At 44.0% G+C, this 16,546-nt stretch overlaps 1 protein-coding gene across 4 annotated transcripts in view; it reads right to left on the reverse strand.

The window, feature by feature from the left end:
- Nucleotides 1–16,546, reverse strand: part of MTUS2 (microtubule associated scaffold protein 2) — a 503,374-nt gene that overhangs the window by 36,997 nt on the left and 449,831 nt on the right. For all 4 annotated transcript variants that reach the window (XM_081083596.1, XM_081083595.1, XM_081083597.1 and 1 more), the window contains one exon: nucleotides 10,107–10,173. In XM_081083596.1, the coding sequence (XP_080939722.1) occupies nucleotides 10,107–10,173 (67 nt within the window). The remainder of the gene's footprint in view (nucleotides 1–10,106; nucleotides 10,174–16,546) is intronic.

Genomic DNA, 16,546 nt, shown 5'->3' on the forward strand with positions numbered 1-16,546 from the left:
TCATCAATTTATTTAAACAACAAAATAGTCTTTTATATTATTTATCCACATATTTCCTGTAGCTCTAAGTCTGTATCATTTTGAAAGGGTATTTTCTTTGGATATGGACTTCTAGGTTGATATTTTCCCCCTCGTACAGCACTTTAAAAACACCATTCCACTGCCTCTGCTCTATTTACAATGGCACCAACTGTCACTCACATCCTTGTTCCTGGTATGTAATGTTTTTTATTTAATATTTCATCTTTGGTTTTGCTTTTCATCAGTTGACTATGATGTGCTCAGGTGTGGTTTGTCTAGTTGTATTTATCCTGTTTGGGGTTCATCAAGTTTCTTGGTTCTGCAGGTTCTTTTAAAGCCAATTTTGCAATGTTTTGGTTATCATTTGTTTTTCACATATTCCCCCCCCCCCCCCCGCCACCACCATCTCTCTCTCTTCTCCTTCTGTCAACCCAATTATGCATCTATTGGACTGCTAATGTAGTCCTACAGGTTACTGACACTCTGTTCATTTTGTAAAAAAAACCCTTTTTTCCCCTGTTCTTTTGATTAGATGTCTGTTGGTGGTCTCCAGTTCACTGACACTTTCTTTTGCAATCTCCAATCTTCTGTAAAGACCATCCAGGGGGGTTTTCATTTTAGAGATTCTACTTTTGTTAGAAATTCTCTAACATTGCCATGAGATTCATTTTTATAGTTTTAATTTCTCAGTTTACGTATTATGTTCCTCTTTTTCTAGAAGTGGTTGAATATCTATATATATAAAACCCTAATATGCAAATAGACCGACCGGTGGAACAACCGAACAACTGAACAACCAGTTGCTATGACATGTGCTGACCACCAGGGGGCGCGTGCAGAACATGGTGGGCATTGGCCATGGCGGGATGGTGGAGCAGGTGAGCAGAGGCGCCAGACCAAGGTGGGGCGCTAGTTGCTGTCACCAGAGAGCCTCTGGTGGTTACTGAAAATTCTTTGCTCCTGTGTGCCCAGTCCCGCCGGGCACTCGCACCTGCTGCCAGCACCCGGCATTGGCCCTGATCGCCCCTGAGGGCTTCTCCACCTTCCCTTCTCCTGAGGGGCGATCAGGGCAGCAGATGCCAGAGGGCTGGTGCTGAAAGCATGTGGGAGCGGTGGCAGTGGGAGCAGGGCTGCCAGCAGACAGGGCACCAGGGGCCACAGTGGGAGGGGTGGGCGGGGGCAGTGGAAAGGGCCGTGTGGGGGCACAGAGGATGGGCCAAGACCCACCCCTGAGCCCACCACAGCCTCTCGGCCCACAGTTCTTTTCAAGGTGCACGAATGTGTGCACTGGCCCCCTAGTGTTTATAATAGTTTTTAAAATTTCTTATCTGCTAGTTGCAACATGTGGGTTATTTCAATACCTGTTTCAATTGACTTCTTTTTTGTTTGATTATGGGTCCTGCATCTCTGTATGTCTAATTTTTAAAAATTATATGTTCAACACTGTGGATGATACATTGTAGGACGTTTGTATTATATTGTCTTTCTTTAACAGGTATTGAATTTATTGACAGACAGATAAATCATTAGACTCCTTTGTTTCGGTCAGGTGTGTTTTTCTTCTTTGTTAGGGTCTGTCAACTTCAGTTTTCTTTAGTCTTAGAGAGACTCTTATTGTAGGTCATGATCTTTACTCCTTATGCCTGACCTTTCTCAGATCTTGACTGTTTGCTCAAGGTGCTCAGGGAGATCTCTCCCCCACCCCCACCCCTGCTGGGCTGGAATCCCACCTCCTGGCACTGCTTGACTTCTGGTACCTCCATTCAGCTCCCAGTCCTGCAGCAGCTGTCCTCTGCCAGGCCTCTCTGTGCAGGCGCAGCCCACCCTCATCTGAGAAGATTCCTCCCTCCACCCCCTGGCAAATTCCTGGGGGCTTGCTCTGCTCAGCTTACTCCTCTTCAGTGGTTGGCCTCACAATTACTTTAATCACCTTGAACACTGGTATCTGCTTCTGCAGGTCAGTGAGATAGTGGTTATTTCCTAGAGCACCTCTCTGTGCTGTGGGTGGTAAGAGCCCCAGGCAGAGAGCTGGGGCTAATGTGGGACTCGGTGTGTTTCCCTTTTCTTGTGGTGTTCAATGCTTGAAAACAGCTGCCTCATATAATTTGTCTATTTTACAGCTGTGTGGAGTGCGATCCTCCTGACCTTGGTGGTATCTGAATGAATAAAAATAATTCATAATGACAATTAGACAAGAAAAATCAAATGTGAACCCTGACTAGTTTACAAACCCTCCTCTGAACTTCTAGCCCTCTAGAACCTTACTCAATACACTGGACTTAAATTATCTGGTTATATGTCCATCTCTCCAATACACAGGCATACTCTGAGGTCAGAGCCTGTGTCACATCCCTCTGTTACTCCTGGCACATAACGGGTATGTCTCCTGAGTTCAGTCAAGTGTATGAAGTGAAGCAGTAAATGTTCCACATTCAGTGATCAGCCCTGGGCTGGGGCTCAAGGTACAAAGAAAAACAGAGGGGTATCGTGTGCATGAGACACTCGCAAGGGGAGGTGATGGCACCTGCATAATTTGTGGATTGTCATTGAAAATACACATTTTGCAAGATGCTCGTCAGCAATTTTCATGTCAGATGTATACAGTATGTCATGTCTTTCTCTTGCTTTTTAGTATCTTCCTGAGACACCAACTGAGATCTTGCAATAGGAAGGCAGCACGTGGTCATGGTGGAGTGAGATAAGGACCCAGCTCTGTTATTCCTCATGGTTATTTGACGTGGGGTTCTCTTTTCCTCTCTATAAACATGATTTATTCATCATTAAAATGGTGGTTGTATTATCTAGCTTACCTTTCTCCTAGGGTTGTTGTCAGGATCAAATGAAATAATATGTGAAAGGGCCTTGTAAACTGTACACCATTGTAAATATTAGATTTATGAAGTCATCATTTTATGGAGGCAGCTGACTCGGAATTTCAAGAAGCTGTTTTTCCTCAGGGTAAGACAGTGGCAGCCTTTGGTATCTTAAGTTATTCTAGTCAGTCAGTTCATGGTAGGTAAGGGTGAAATCCACAGATTTAAAAATATCAATGCTAACATACATCAGAAAGCAGAATTATCTTTATTCATAAAGGAATAAATATTTTAGAGAATCACAAAATAGATATCTCCATATAAAATAACTAAAATGTGCTATGCGTATAGATGGCAAAGAATTTTATAAATATAAAAAAAAGTGTTGCTGCCAATTGGAATGAATCATTGTCTCAAAGAGAGTAGCAGTTTTGAAGTCTTGTAGCTGATAATGTATTTCCCATGGCAACCAAACCCAGTCTCTGGTACATTTAAGGGAGTTTGCAGTTTTGATATTACTGTGCGTGGGTAAGCACCTGTTTGGGATAGAAACTGAAATGACTTCAGAAAATTACATTTATTGAAATAAATCTAATCATGGCAGCTGACATCACTGGTTTGAACATTTTCCAGCTCAGAACAAATATCTTTTCCCTACGGCAGAGGTGGGCAATTCCCAGACCTGGCTGTGCTGAGTGGTCAGTCCTGCGGAGAAAGCAGTATGTTTGAAGCTATGTCATCACACTCACATTTCTGACAGCAGACTAAGTCTGCTAGATCACCCCTCCTTTAAGATAACACTCCCTGCCCCCCTGCAACAGAGGCTGGGGCAGTGATGGTACGTTTGCCCCGCCTCCCCCCGCCCACCTCCACTAACGTTGCACAATGAGAAGACTCAACTCTGCCGATCAGAGAATTTTGCATTCCACAGATTTTGATATGTTGTGTTTTTGTTTTCACTCAAAGTCAGCATATTTTCTACTTTGCCTTGGGGTCTCCTCTTTGACCCAAGTATTCTTGAAAAGTATGTTCCAGGTATTTTCATAGTATTGATTTATTGTCTAATTGTGTTATAGTCCTAAACATTTTGTATTATTTCAATTCTTTTGTGTTATTTGAGGTTTGTTTTATGGTTCAAAATACGGTCTATGTTGCTCAATGTTCTGTGTGCATCTGGAAAGGATGCTGCTGTTGGGTGGGCTGCTCTCAAAGCCAGTTCGGTCAAGTTGGTTGACACTACTGTGCAGGTCTTTTATACCCCTCCTGGCTGCCTGCTGCTGGTGCCAGCAATGCTGAGAGAGGGATGCCGAAGTCTCCAGCCATAACTATGGGCTTGTCTATTTCTCATTTCAGTTCTATCAGTTTTTGCTTCATGTGATTTGAAGCTCTGTTGTTAGGTACATATATATTTAGTATTGTTATGTAATGGCCATCTTCATCCCTACTAATATTACAGGTCTGAAGCTTACTTTGTGTGACATTAACATAGACCAGTGATGGCGAACCTTTTGAGCTCGGCATGTCAGCATTTTGAAAAACCCTAACTTAACTCTGGTGCCATGTCACATATAGAAATTTTTTGATATTTGCAACCATAGTAAAACAAAGGCTTCTATTTTTGATATTTATTTTATATATTTAAATGCCACTTAACAAAGAAAAATCAAACAAAAAAATGAGTTCGCGTGTCACCTCTGACACGCGTGTCATAGGTTCGCCATCACTGACATAGACACTCTGATTTTTCTTTTGATTGGTGTTAGCATAGTACATCTTTCTACCTATCCTTTTACTTTAAAGTTATCTGTCTTTATAATTGAAGTGGGTTTAACTGATGTGCTTAGAAGAGGTATTTTTATAAATAAGAAAATATCCATTATGTTTGTGATCCCAAGATTAATTATTTTTTTCTGGGGTAACTTCTTAAAGTTTGCATTTTGACTCAGCTTTTTTTAAAGCTGTGAGAGGAAGGAAGATGGAAGAATCTAATTTGAGGTAAGGGAATTGGCACCATGTTAAGCCCTCTCTAGTCTGCCTAATACTCCGCTAGATCCTTTGCTCTCATCGCTGAGTGTGACAGGATTATTCTCCCCAACTTACTGACAGGCAATTCTGGCCCCATAGCACGGCTGCCAGTGGTCCTCCATTTTCATGCTCCCCTTCTTCCTTAGTAATCATAATACCTGGGCAAGGTATTAGAGCACATTTACCAATCTCTTTTTTAATGCACGTTGTCTTGTGACTTAGTTCTGGCCAATGAGACCTAAGCTGAAGTGTGGTTCCTGGAAACTTTCCCCCAAAGAGAGCACTCTCTGTTTCGTTGCTCATTCCTTCCTCCACCCTCTACCCGCAGCGCAGATATGGCGGCTGTAGCACCACTGCCATGCCGGACCGCGAGGACAAGGGCCACAGTATTGGGCAATAGGACAGTGAGCCATAGGCCTCCTGGGCCCCTGTGCACTCTGTGGCCCAGAACCACACCTGCCCCTGGGGGTTCCTCCTGACTTCTATGTAAGAGAGACATAAAAATCTATCTTGAGTAAGCTTCATTCTTTGGGGAGTTTGCTTTTTGCCCCTGAACCCAAACCTAATGAACAGTCTGAGACCAATGAACATCTCATAAGTGTTATAGAATCACAATCTACTCTGCGTTTGGACAGATCCATACCAGCATCTGTTATGGTTTTGTGACAAAGTCATACAGGATTGGAAGAAAAGGCTATTTTATTTTATCTGATTTTTCAATTTACTAAATTAAAAATTACAAAAATAATTTGGTGGTGGGGCAGAGATGCCATGGAAAACTTACATACTGTGTGCAGAAGATTTAGACTTGGGTTAAGAGTAGACTCTGTCCCATACCAGTGGTATGTCCTTAGGGAAGTTACTTAATCTGTCTGGGCCCCAATTTTCTATAAAATAAAGATACCAGCACCTACTTCATTGAGTTGTTGGAATGAATAAATAAAACATATGTGACAGAGCTGGGTAAGTACCAAGCACTATGTAAATATAAGGGGTGATAATTATAAAATTGGAAGACAAGTTATAGGCATAACCCAGAAAGGTAAAGTCACTACACATACAGACTCACAGCGGTGTTTGTACGTACGTGTGGGTCGCTAGTTACAAATGAGAAGACACTGAAAAATCCATTCTAGCAGTAACTTAAAAACATAAAAAAACAACAATTTGTGGCATATTGTTACAAACATAGATTCCTATCATATCGTCACATCAAAGCTGTCAGAATCCTTTAATATTTCTTATTTTATATTATAAAACATCCCCGGTTTTTTGTTTGTTTTTTGTTTTTGCTTTAGTTCAATAGACTGACTCTAGTCCAAATGTAGATTTAACCATTTGAGTTTCTGTACAATACCCAAGAAACTCTGCCAGAATGATTGCTTTGTTCAACACTGCTTTCTGTTTTAAAACTATTCATACTAAGTGTTATTAAAGTGTTAAATAGGGATAAAAAAGAAAAGTCCATCTTCAGTCTGAAGCTGGCAGAAAGATAAAAACTCAATGGACCTGGATTGAGGTGGGAACAGCCAGAGTACAGGCTATAACAAGTTCTAGAGAGGAAGCGGGCTAAGAGGGGGTGATGGAAGCCATGTGTGGAAGCAGACGACAGCCTTGGGGACTGGGACCAGAAGGAGGGCAGCTGAGGGGACTGAGAACCTCAAAGATGAGGGGCACCTTCACACCAAGTTCAGGCAGTCACAGCTGTGAGCAGCCCGGAGGAAGGCGTAAGGCAGGAGGCGTGTCGTGGAATCGGTGCTGGCCCAGCTCAAGTTTGCATGTCTATCTCAGCAGCACTTGTGTCTGGCTGGGAGAACATCAGGGCCACCCAGGAGTGTCAGCCAGAGGCTCCATCTGAACTAGCTATGCACTGCATCTGTTTCTCTGTCTGGTGGAATTCATCTAATATATTTTTTAAGGCTCAGATTTTCTTGAAAGGAGACCTGCTTCTAGGAAGAACGTCTTCTAAGTCTATTTCAGCATTTACACCTATAAGAGCAACCCTTCACTTATCCAATATTTGACTTCCAAATTTGGAGAATGACTATGCAAAAATCAAGGCTCAGATTTTAAAAATTACATTTTGGGGGAAATTCTAAAATTGATTAAAAAAATCAAATGTTAAACCTCTTACTAGCATTTCTGCTCCTCCTTCCTTGGATGTGGTGCTGGATCCTGGCTTCCTTTCACCCCTCAACCACTTAGCTTGGGGAAGGCTTTTCCAAGGACGGACCCAGTGAAGGCCAGCTCCAAAGACAAGGCAAGAGCCATCATCCCTGGAGGGTGACTGATGGATGAAGCCCTCAGGAGGAGAACCAGAGATCCCTTTCTCCACAGAGGATACAGCGTAACACCACTGACAACAATTTTCAGCCACTCCACAAGGGACTCTACTCTTGGACCACAAAAATATCATCCCAAAGTACACGCTGGTACATATTTGGATATTATCTGTCTCTTGTCAGGTGTGTGTGTGTGTGTGTGTGTGTGTGTGTGTGTGTGTGTGTGAGAGAGAGAGAGAGAGAGAGGGAGAGAGAGAGAGAGAGAGAGAGAGAGAGAGAGAGAGAGAGAGAGATAGAGATTTAATTTCCTCTCTCTATGGCAACCCTAAATTCAATGAGATTAAATACACCATAATCTTTTACCTTTATTGACAGAATAAATATAAAAAAGGACACTTCACATACAGGTGAATTTAGAACAAACATCAAATCCTATCAAAATTTGGTCCGTACTTTTGAGACTATACTGCAGGAAAATAATACAAGAGGAAAAAAGTAATTTGCAAATAGTACATTTGTTGTTGCATAATAGCAAAAAGTGGTAAAACCCCAAATACTCAAAGGGGAAGAGTAGCTGTGGGGGTTCTGACCAGAGTATGCCAGAGGTTAAAGGCCCACTCGCCATATGCACGTGTGAGGCAATGAGACAGCAGTATTACTCTGTTAAAGGCCCCTTTGCCCTAGGCATGTTTGAGGGCAATGACTCAGCAGTAGCACTATATGCACTGCCCAAGCGCACCCTTATATGACCTGCTTATGTTAATGTAGCACAGACGTCACTAAATTGGCACAAGGCCTCTTTTGTTTGAGTGAGTATATAAGGTGCCACTGACCAGCCAGTTGTTGGCTGCTTTATTCATAATAAAGTATGTCCCACCTACCTATAGCCAGCCATGTACTCTTTCAATTTCCAGTGTCCAAAGGGGTCAAGTCCCTGGTGGCGGAACTTGGACCCAACAGTAGCTTATTCTAGTTTACAAGTATGATAGAATGTTTTATAACTATTAAATGTCAAGCATGAAAAGTTTTTTCATACCATGAAAAGATGAATGAGGAAATGCAGAGTTTTCCTTTCTGTAGGTGTGCAAATGATTAATGCCTAAAAATGATTGTGGCACCCATTGGTCCAGGGCACATTTACTGGGGTAGCAGGTTTCAGTATGTGCTCAATAATTGTACTCCTCCCCTTCCTCCATGCATCTACCCAAATCTTAGTTGTCCTACAAGGCCCATCTCAGATGGCTGATCCTCCACAGCCTTTGGTTGTAAGCTTGAGGACACGAGTTGCATCTTAGTCACCACTCATGGTACATAGCATTGGTCCACAGCTGGCCCACATGGCGCCTTTGTGCACATAGAAAAAAGCACTTCTCCATGTGGGTGGCAGCAGCCCCATGCCAGCTGTGGCACAGTGGGCTGCAGTGGGGCTGCCTTTTAGCCCCTTTCAGAGGAATGCCCTATTGCAGGCTATAACCTACTTTTTGCAGCTTCCTCCCCTCTTCCAAGTCTGAATTTACAAGCTTTAGAAATTCCTCATTTCTATTTAGAGATAGGCTTGACCATCTCTCTTTGTCTACCATCATCTGTAAGTCAGGTTTGTAAGCTTAATTCTGTTTTCCTCTCAAGGGAATACCTTGCAGGTCAAGACACTAGAATTTATGAACTTCAGTTAATGTTGAGCCCATATTCCCCTGGCTTTCTACCCTCACAAATGCAGTCTCTACAGCGGCTCAGGCACTTGCTGCCTAAGTGTCTGCTGGGGCCGGATACTGGGCTGAGTGGCTAGGCCACGGGCTGCCAAGGCCATCCGCCCTCCCCCTACCCATGGCTTGTTCATTTGGCAGGCGATTTCTGCTTCTATTCTTAGCACTAATACAGAAATGAAATAAGACAAATACAAAAAACTCAGTGTAATCTTTGTGTGGTTCTTGCTGCATGTAGAAGCTTCTGGAAAAGACAGAGGGAAGCTGCACTGGATTTGGCCCACCACACCCAGCTAGGTCAGGGTGCACACCCCCAGGTCCAAAGCTTGGCCACAGGGTGCAGACATCTCTCTGGGGAGGGATGCACCCTAGAGTGAAAGACAGCCCCCTCTGTTTTGGGTGGAAGGCACTACTAACCTAATAGCTATGAGTCACCTTTTCAGGCTGGAGGAAAAGGCGCTGGATGGCTGGGCCTGCTCTGCCCCTCTGCTCCTGGAGGGAACCACCCTGCATATATGGGCTGTCCCAGGACTACAGTGGGCGGAGGACAAGTGCTCACTGGAAAGAGAAGAATAAGGGGATAGACTATATTTATCTCACTTTTGCTGACTGCTTCTTGGGAGAAAAGAATAGCAGGTTCTCAAGAGTGAAATGGGATCAAGAAAGGGAAGATAGCAAATACTTGGTCTGATTTTTGGCTTCAAGTGAAAGCCCCAGAGTCTGGGAACCATCCTGTCAGTTGTGAGGTCTCTCATGGTTCAGACTGAACAGCAGACCAGGAGTTTCAACACGAACCTCAGCATTTGATCCACCCAAATTTGTGTTGTTGGCCTAGTGCTCTATCAGAGAGTATTTGGGGCAGGGCAGGCAGCCATGGAACACTTGCATCTTTCAGAGCGCCTCGCGTAGCCCACCACAGCTGGGCTGCTGATCCTGGCGCTCTGCCTGCCCAGGGGGGCCCACATGGAGCGTGCCTGTCACAGCACAAACAGATGGATGGATGGGCTGCCATCTGCGAGGAGCAGAGTCAAGGCCTGATTAGCTCCACTGTGAACTGTTACGAAGCTGCTTTATAACCAGAGACATAAAAAGTATGGCTCCCTGCAAGGCTGCCGCAGCCCACCGTCGTGCTGGTAAGACACTTCATTTGTCTAGCAGCTTTGCTCTGGCTTATTACATGAGGCAGAATTGCTTTTGTTACACATTCACAGGTTTCAGGAAAAGACATGCTGCCCGCTCCTCATTTTCAATGCCCTACTTACCAACTTCATCCCTGATGCTGGCAAGCTCGATTGACAGCTCTTTTTCTTTCACAAGGGCACTTTCATTCTGAAAAAACAAAACGAACACTGAGAGTCCCCTAGTTTTATGCTAGATAAGCACTTCCACATGTTTAATTAATGAATCATATTAAGCAAATATTTATAAGCTGAAGGAGAAAAGTTTCTCATTATATAAGCATATAAAAATACACAAAGCCAAGTCTTATTTATTTGGATCACATTCAAAGTGCAAAGCTTGCATATCCCATTAATACTATCCGTGGCTGTGCTTTTCTCTGTATTGCTCTTGAATAGATCACCCTTCAATACTTTTTGCATCTCTGTGTCCTTCACACTAATCTACTGTTATACATTATTATACACTGTTAATTAGCACTATGATGAGATTTTTGACTATGAAAATGCGCATGTCGTATTTCTCTGAGGGGCAGATGCTTATTTTACTAACTGCCTTCTTAAACTTGCCCTTTCATCCAAAGATGCACGGTCAGCTCCCTAATGAATAATGAGCGCAACATATAACATAAAACATTTCTCTTTGTAATTAGACCAACAATAAAACATAAGGCTTCAGAGTGGTTTTTTTTTTCTGGTGTGTGTTGAATTCTGTATCAATAGAAGGAATAAGAAGAAATCTCTCCCTTGAAGTATCATTTAGTAAAAATACACCATTTGTCACTAAATAACTGCCAAGCTAATTGCAAACAATACGTTCTATGACACAGAGAGAAGTAGCTGAAGCAGTGCTGAACATATGATCTCCGTTATGAGTCACCATAAGCGTTTGCCTTCCTTGTGATTTTATTACTACTGCAATGGCTAAGAAAGACGTGCCATGTAAATTCTCCTCAAGTGAGAGATACCAAAACATAAAGTCTCTATCATTCTGTAGAAGGTACTCCAGTCCCAAAGCAAACATTTCTGAAGAGGAGATATTGGCTAAAATGTGTTCCAAATACCTAGCATGAGTATCACCGGGGCCTGGTGAACGCTCTCTCTATTAACCCCCTTTGACTCTGGTTTTATCACTGCCGAGGAACCTGTGTCAGATTTGAACAGACAGTTTTCACAATCTTGTTTCCGTGTCTGCTGCGTTTAGACCTCGGGACCACCTGTGCCACTTTGGATTAAGGGAAGGGTTTCCGTTTACCCAAAAGGCATTTGTTAGGCAAAGTCATAATTTCATAATGTTAAAATAAAACTCTATTTGCAGAATAAACTGAGAGATATTTTGGGGCCCAGGTATCAACAGTCATTAATTAGCTTTAACTCAGAATTCACACTCTTCATCAAACACTAACACACCGAGATTCGCCCCTCCTATCCATGCTTATCTAGACGTAACATCAAGGTTCAAACTGCATTGCTCCTCAGATGGGCTCCTAACACTTCTTACCACGAAGATTTCCGTGTCTGATGGGAGAGAGGCCGTGTCAGCTTCTGACCACTGTTTCAATGAAAAGTTCCCTAGCTGTATTCACCCCCCACCCACCACCTGAACCACGCGGATTTGTCCTTGGTGTTGATTTGTCTGTTGGGTGACAGGACCTTGGCAGTGTAGCCTGCATGGGGCTGTACCTGCTGAGTGGGTAGCTATTCCGCTTTCCCTGTCGGCTTTCCCCAGCCCCCTCTGATGGCCTCTGAGTGAATATATTGCTGCTGGGACGCTGGCGCGGCCACGCTCTGCTGCCGACGGCCAGTCTGTGCAGTTTGGCGACAGGCCTTCCCTAAGTGCTTGCTCTTGAAACACCCACTTTTCTAATGTCTGAATTCTCTGCATCAATGACGCTAGCTTTTGTTTTCTGCTGGCCAAACCGGAATGACGGGTGCTGCCCTGCCATGCAATGACCAAGGCTGTGACTGCAGGAACTCTGTCCTGGGCAAGCAGTGAGCTTAAAGGGGCCTTCACTCTCTCCTCTTTGCCTCAGAAAGTTGTTCACCATCCATTGTGGTAAATAGATCCCAACAGCTGCCTTGGTAGGCCCTCGTGTTCTGCTCAATACCCAGGAGTGAGGCTGCCGCAAAGGCTCCCATGGAAAGGATCTCGTGCCACCATGCCCCTTCCGTGCCCCAGCTAAGCCAGGTCTGGGGTGGTGACGTGGGGGATGACTGGAATGCGATCCAGGCCTCCTGTTCAGCCCAGTGTTAGGCCAGTGCTTCCCTACATGGGGGATGAGAGGAAAATTCCTACCTGGTGCCAAGCACATGACTCCTGCTTTCACTCCAAAGGGCTAAAAATAGAGCTCAGGATTAGCCATCCCAACCATCCTAGTGATACAGTCCAGAAACCGCCAAGTCTAAGAAGGCCACCCTCTGTTCGTTGTGTGACAGGCTTAACTGGAACGGACCCTGGAGAACATTCATCTAAGTCCATACCAGCAGCTGTGTCTATCAGCTACCTCTCACACTTGGTCACGGACCTCTGCTTTGCACGCTGAGTTCTCTATTCCCTCCAGTGTGGCACATTGCAGCCACAGAGGAATCCAAATGAGCTGTCCCATGAGCCCTCCAGTCTCCCCGCCATGAGCCTTCAGAAGACCCCCGAGAGTCTGCTAGAGTGAAGCCTACAGTTCTCAGATATCACTCCCATGGGGCTGCTCACAATCTCTGGGGGTTACAGACGCCTGGCAAAGCATAGGACCTGCTAATCATTCCATTAACTTCAAGCAACTGGATGTGTGGCCAAGCCCAGGCAAACCTGCCACACTCTCTTATTTTAATATGTGAACCTGGTGGTAACAGGATGTGAACAAATCTCTCCTGGTTAACATCATCCACGTGATTCCTAGTGGGCACCAGCAGCTAAGCCCCTCCTTAAATTAGAAGCCAACAGAACAGACCGTAGCCAGTTTGGCTCAGTGGATAGAGCACTGGCCTGCAGACTAAAGGGTCCCAGGTTCAATTCTGGTCAAGGGCACGAACCAGAATCCAAAGCAGTTGCAGGCTCCTGACCCTGGTCGGGGTCATGCGGGAGGCAACCAATCAATGTGTCTCTTTCACATCAGTGTTTCTCTGTCTCTCCCTCTCCTTTCTATTCTCTCTAAAAATCAATGTAAAAATATCATTGGGTGAAGATTGTAAATAATAATCATCATCATCATCAGAACAGCCTATTTATTATTAAAATTGAATGTTGGGTGAATCTGAGGTGCTTTCACCCCAACTAAACCAGAAATAGGAAATTTATGCAAAACATTGTATTGAGTGCCCACTAAGTGCCAGGCAGACATGCCAGGCAGGATATTTCTGCCTTCAAGGAGCCTTTGAGCCTCCCAGGGTCAGTGAAGAAGTGAGCGATTATAAAACAGCGCAATACAACTCGATGGGGCAGGGCTGGCAGGAAGATGTTCGAGACCAGAGGATGAACAAGCAGGTGGATCTGAAGGGCAAAGCCCAGGGGAACTGGGGCTCTTTCTGGGAACCTGTCACCCACTTCAGAGGGGCCCTTCTCTTTTCCTCACCAAGGTTCTGCCTCTGGTCTGATTCTCCCTGCTAGAGTTCTTGATTGGCTACAGGGTTACTGATGACAATTTCATAAAACTCACTGTTCTGTTTTTATCAGCTCCTTCTTCCCCAACTGATATTTTTTTATAGGTGGGCATATATATGTAAAATTTAAGCATATACATGTAAGCCAAATGACTCCCAACTAATTTTTCCTATCTTTTTAGCGAGTCCCCAAATCAGTGAAGATCAGGAAAATTCAGCCACATGAGCTGAGCCACTTTTTTCCAGGCTAAACAAAAGACCCAGACAGGAAGCTGAAGAAGAAATCTACAGGATTTTGGTCTTTGAGGAAACATCCTCATCCTTTTATTGTGAATTTTTGAAATTCAAAGGGACATGCTCATGAAATTACAAAGAGATTAAGAAATGTTTCATTCTTCCCAGAAACAATATTGCTTTTCACCCCGGGTTCCAGGAGTACAGGTTATGGTTTAATTCTACGAGTTAGAACTGGGTCACGTAGGGAAACATTTTCTTCTGTATTTCAAGACGAAGCAGCCACAAGAGGACACAACAGATCTTCTAAGTCTTCAGCACTGTTTTCACGCCACATTTTCAGTATCAGATGATGGAGAATACATAACATAACCCTATGGAAATTCCTTTGGGAAGTGCCTGACCTTTCGTCTTTCATTTTGGTTGTTATGGCTTTAAGGCAGCACTGATGCCATGCTTTGACTTAATCAAGGAGTATTATTATATTATTACTTTCACATACAATTAACCACAGGCCACTGTGTTTTTGTATCTGCCTCTCTATGCAGAAATGAAGTTTAATATAGACTGGTCAAAGGGACTGTTTTACTCATATTAATATTCTCAAATACATGTCAACATCTCCTTGTGTGAAAAACGAGCAAAACGTATCTTGTTTTAAAAATCGGAGAGACTAAATATGAAGGTGCTTTGCTCCAGCCTTTGCCCTTCTGCATGGCGGGGAGTGCCAGTGGTGACAAAATGACCAGCTTGCCCAAGAGGCTGCCATTAATCTGGGGGTGTCATGCCACACCTGGATTGCTAATGGTCAATTAGAGACCGCAGAGACTTCCAGGGTCCCAAGGAGAATGAATCTGAGTGCAAAAAAGTAATACTGAGAAATTTTGGATCTCAGAGTGAGCAAAAGAAAGGAAACTTAGCCAGGCCATGATTTTTAATCCATTTATGTATCACTTAAGAAGTTTCCTGACCTTTCTAGTCACTTTCCCAAATTAACTACTGTCAGACCACCCACACATACCTGAGGGGGACAGGAGGTGCCTTCTCCCAACTCCCACCACTACCAAGAATTTAGAGAAAAGGCGTATAAGATTAGCCTCTGACATTATAGGCAACCCAGAAAAGATTAGGGTAGAGATATGCCAATTAACCCCAAAGAAACAAAGCGGTAACTAAACCAGCCAGTGAGTTATAGTGAAAAAAGAAAAGCAAAGGGAGCTTAGAAAAAACAGGCACCAAGGTAATAACAATCACATAGCCTCTCAATTGCATTGATTTCAGGCTTGAAATCAACGCCTAAACAATGTGGCTTAGATTCCCTTCTTATATCAAAGCTTCTTAAGAAGCTAGACGTTGACTTTAAGAGAAATAACACGTTTCTCAGGCAGATGAGCATTCATATGCTTGTTTTTCACTGTTAAAAAGCACAGTGGCATTCTGGTTTATACATCTAGGTTATTTCTCTTAATAACTCAATGTCCATAAGAACAAGCAGCTCTGGCAGGTTAAGGGTAAGGAGGTCTGAACCCGCAAAACTGCTGGCTTGATGCAGAGGCAGGCTGAGCCTGCAGCTTAATGTACTCTTTGGGATCCATCTGGGTGTCTCAAAGTTCTTCCTGGATTATGCATTTCCTTTAAAAATACCTGTAGAACACGTCTTTCTACAAATCGCTGCTCTGCTCTGTGGTTAAAAAAGGGCCCTGTAATACATCTGTCCAAAAGTAACCTCACAGGGGGAGCTGATCATAAATTCCTAACTGAGCAGGTCATGGTGGGTAGTCACTCCCCAGGCCTATAAAAAGGTTTATCTGTGCCTTAAGTAAGCCCTGTTCATTGCTCTCGTGCATCTATATTAACACACTAGAGGCCCAGTGCATGGATTTGTGCACCGGTGGCATCCCTGGCCTGGCCTGCAGGGATCAGGACAAAACTGGCTCTCTGATATCCCCCAAGGGGTCCTGGATTGCTAGAGGTGCAGGCCAACCTGAGGGACCCCACTGGTGCACAATTGGGACTGGGGAGGGTCGTGGGAGGTTGGCCAGCTGGGGAGGGACCACGGGAGAGCTCCAGGGTGTGTCTGGCCCATCTCACTTGGCCAGACCCCAGCAGCAAGCTAACTTACTGGTCAGAGCATCTGCCCCCTGGTGGTCAGTGCACATCATAGCAACTGGTCAAATGGTTGAACAAGCAAGCAGTTGGACACTTGGCATATTAGGCTTTTATTATATAGGATGGTCCAACTAACTGAGCCACTGGGCCAGGGCAAGTAATCCTCTTCTTTAGGCCTCTTGGAGGCAGAACCACCCTCAAGGGAGCATATAATCTTGGAAACTATCCTGTACCTTACTTTCTCCCACACTCATGTAATCTTCCATACATTTCTTCCTTAATTCCAGTTGCATAAGGAAAACTGCAAAACTGTCATTTTCTGGAGAATTTGAGATCTTTTTTTTGGTAGTGTCTTCAGTTTGGTTCAAATGAAATTATTAAAATTCTCTACAGGTTTGGATGTTTCTTTCTTAACAGCTAAAAATCCCAAGATGGACCCCACTACTTGTTAACTCAAGTTAAAAAACCTGGGTCTGGCTTTCAGCCTGGGAAATATTTCCCCACATTCCCTATGTGCTCAGACCCCACTGTGTTTACTCGCAGCTTTCACACACTGGGCTAAACACCACTACTCAGGTGCTCCTTGC

Source organism: Myotis nattereri (assembly GCF_964212035.1).
Source record: "Myotis nattereri genome assembly, chromosome: 2".
NCBI lineage: Eukaryota > Metazoa > Chordata > Mammalia > Chiroptera > Vespertilionidae > Myotis > Myotis nattereri.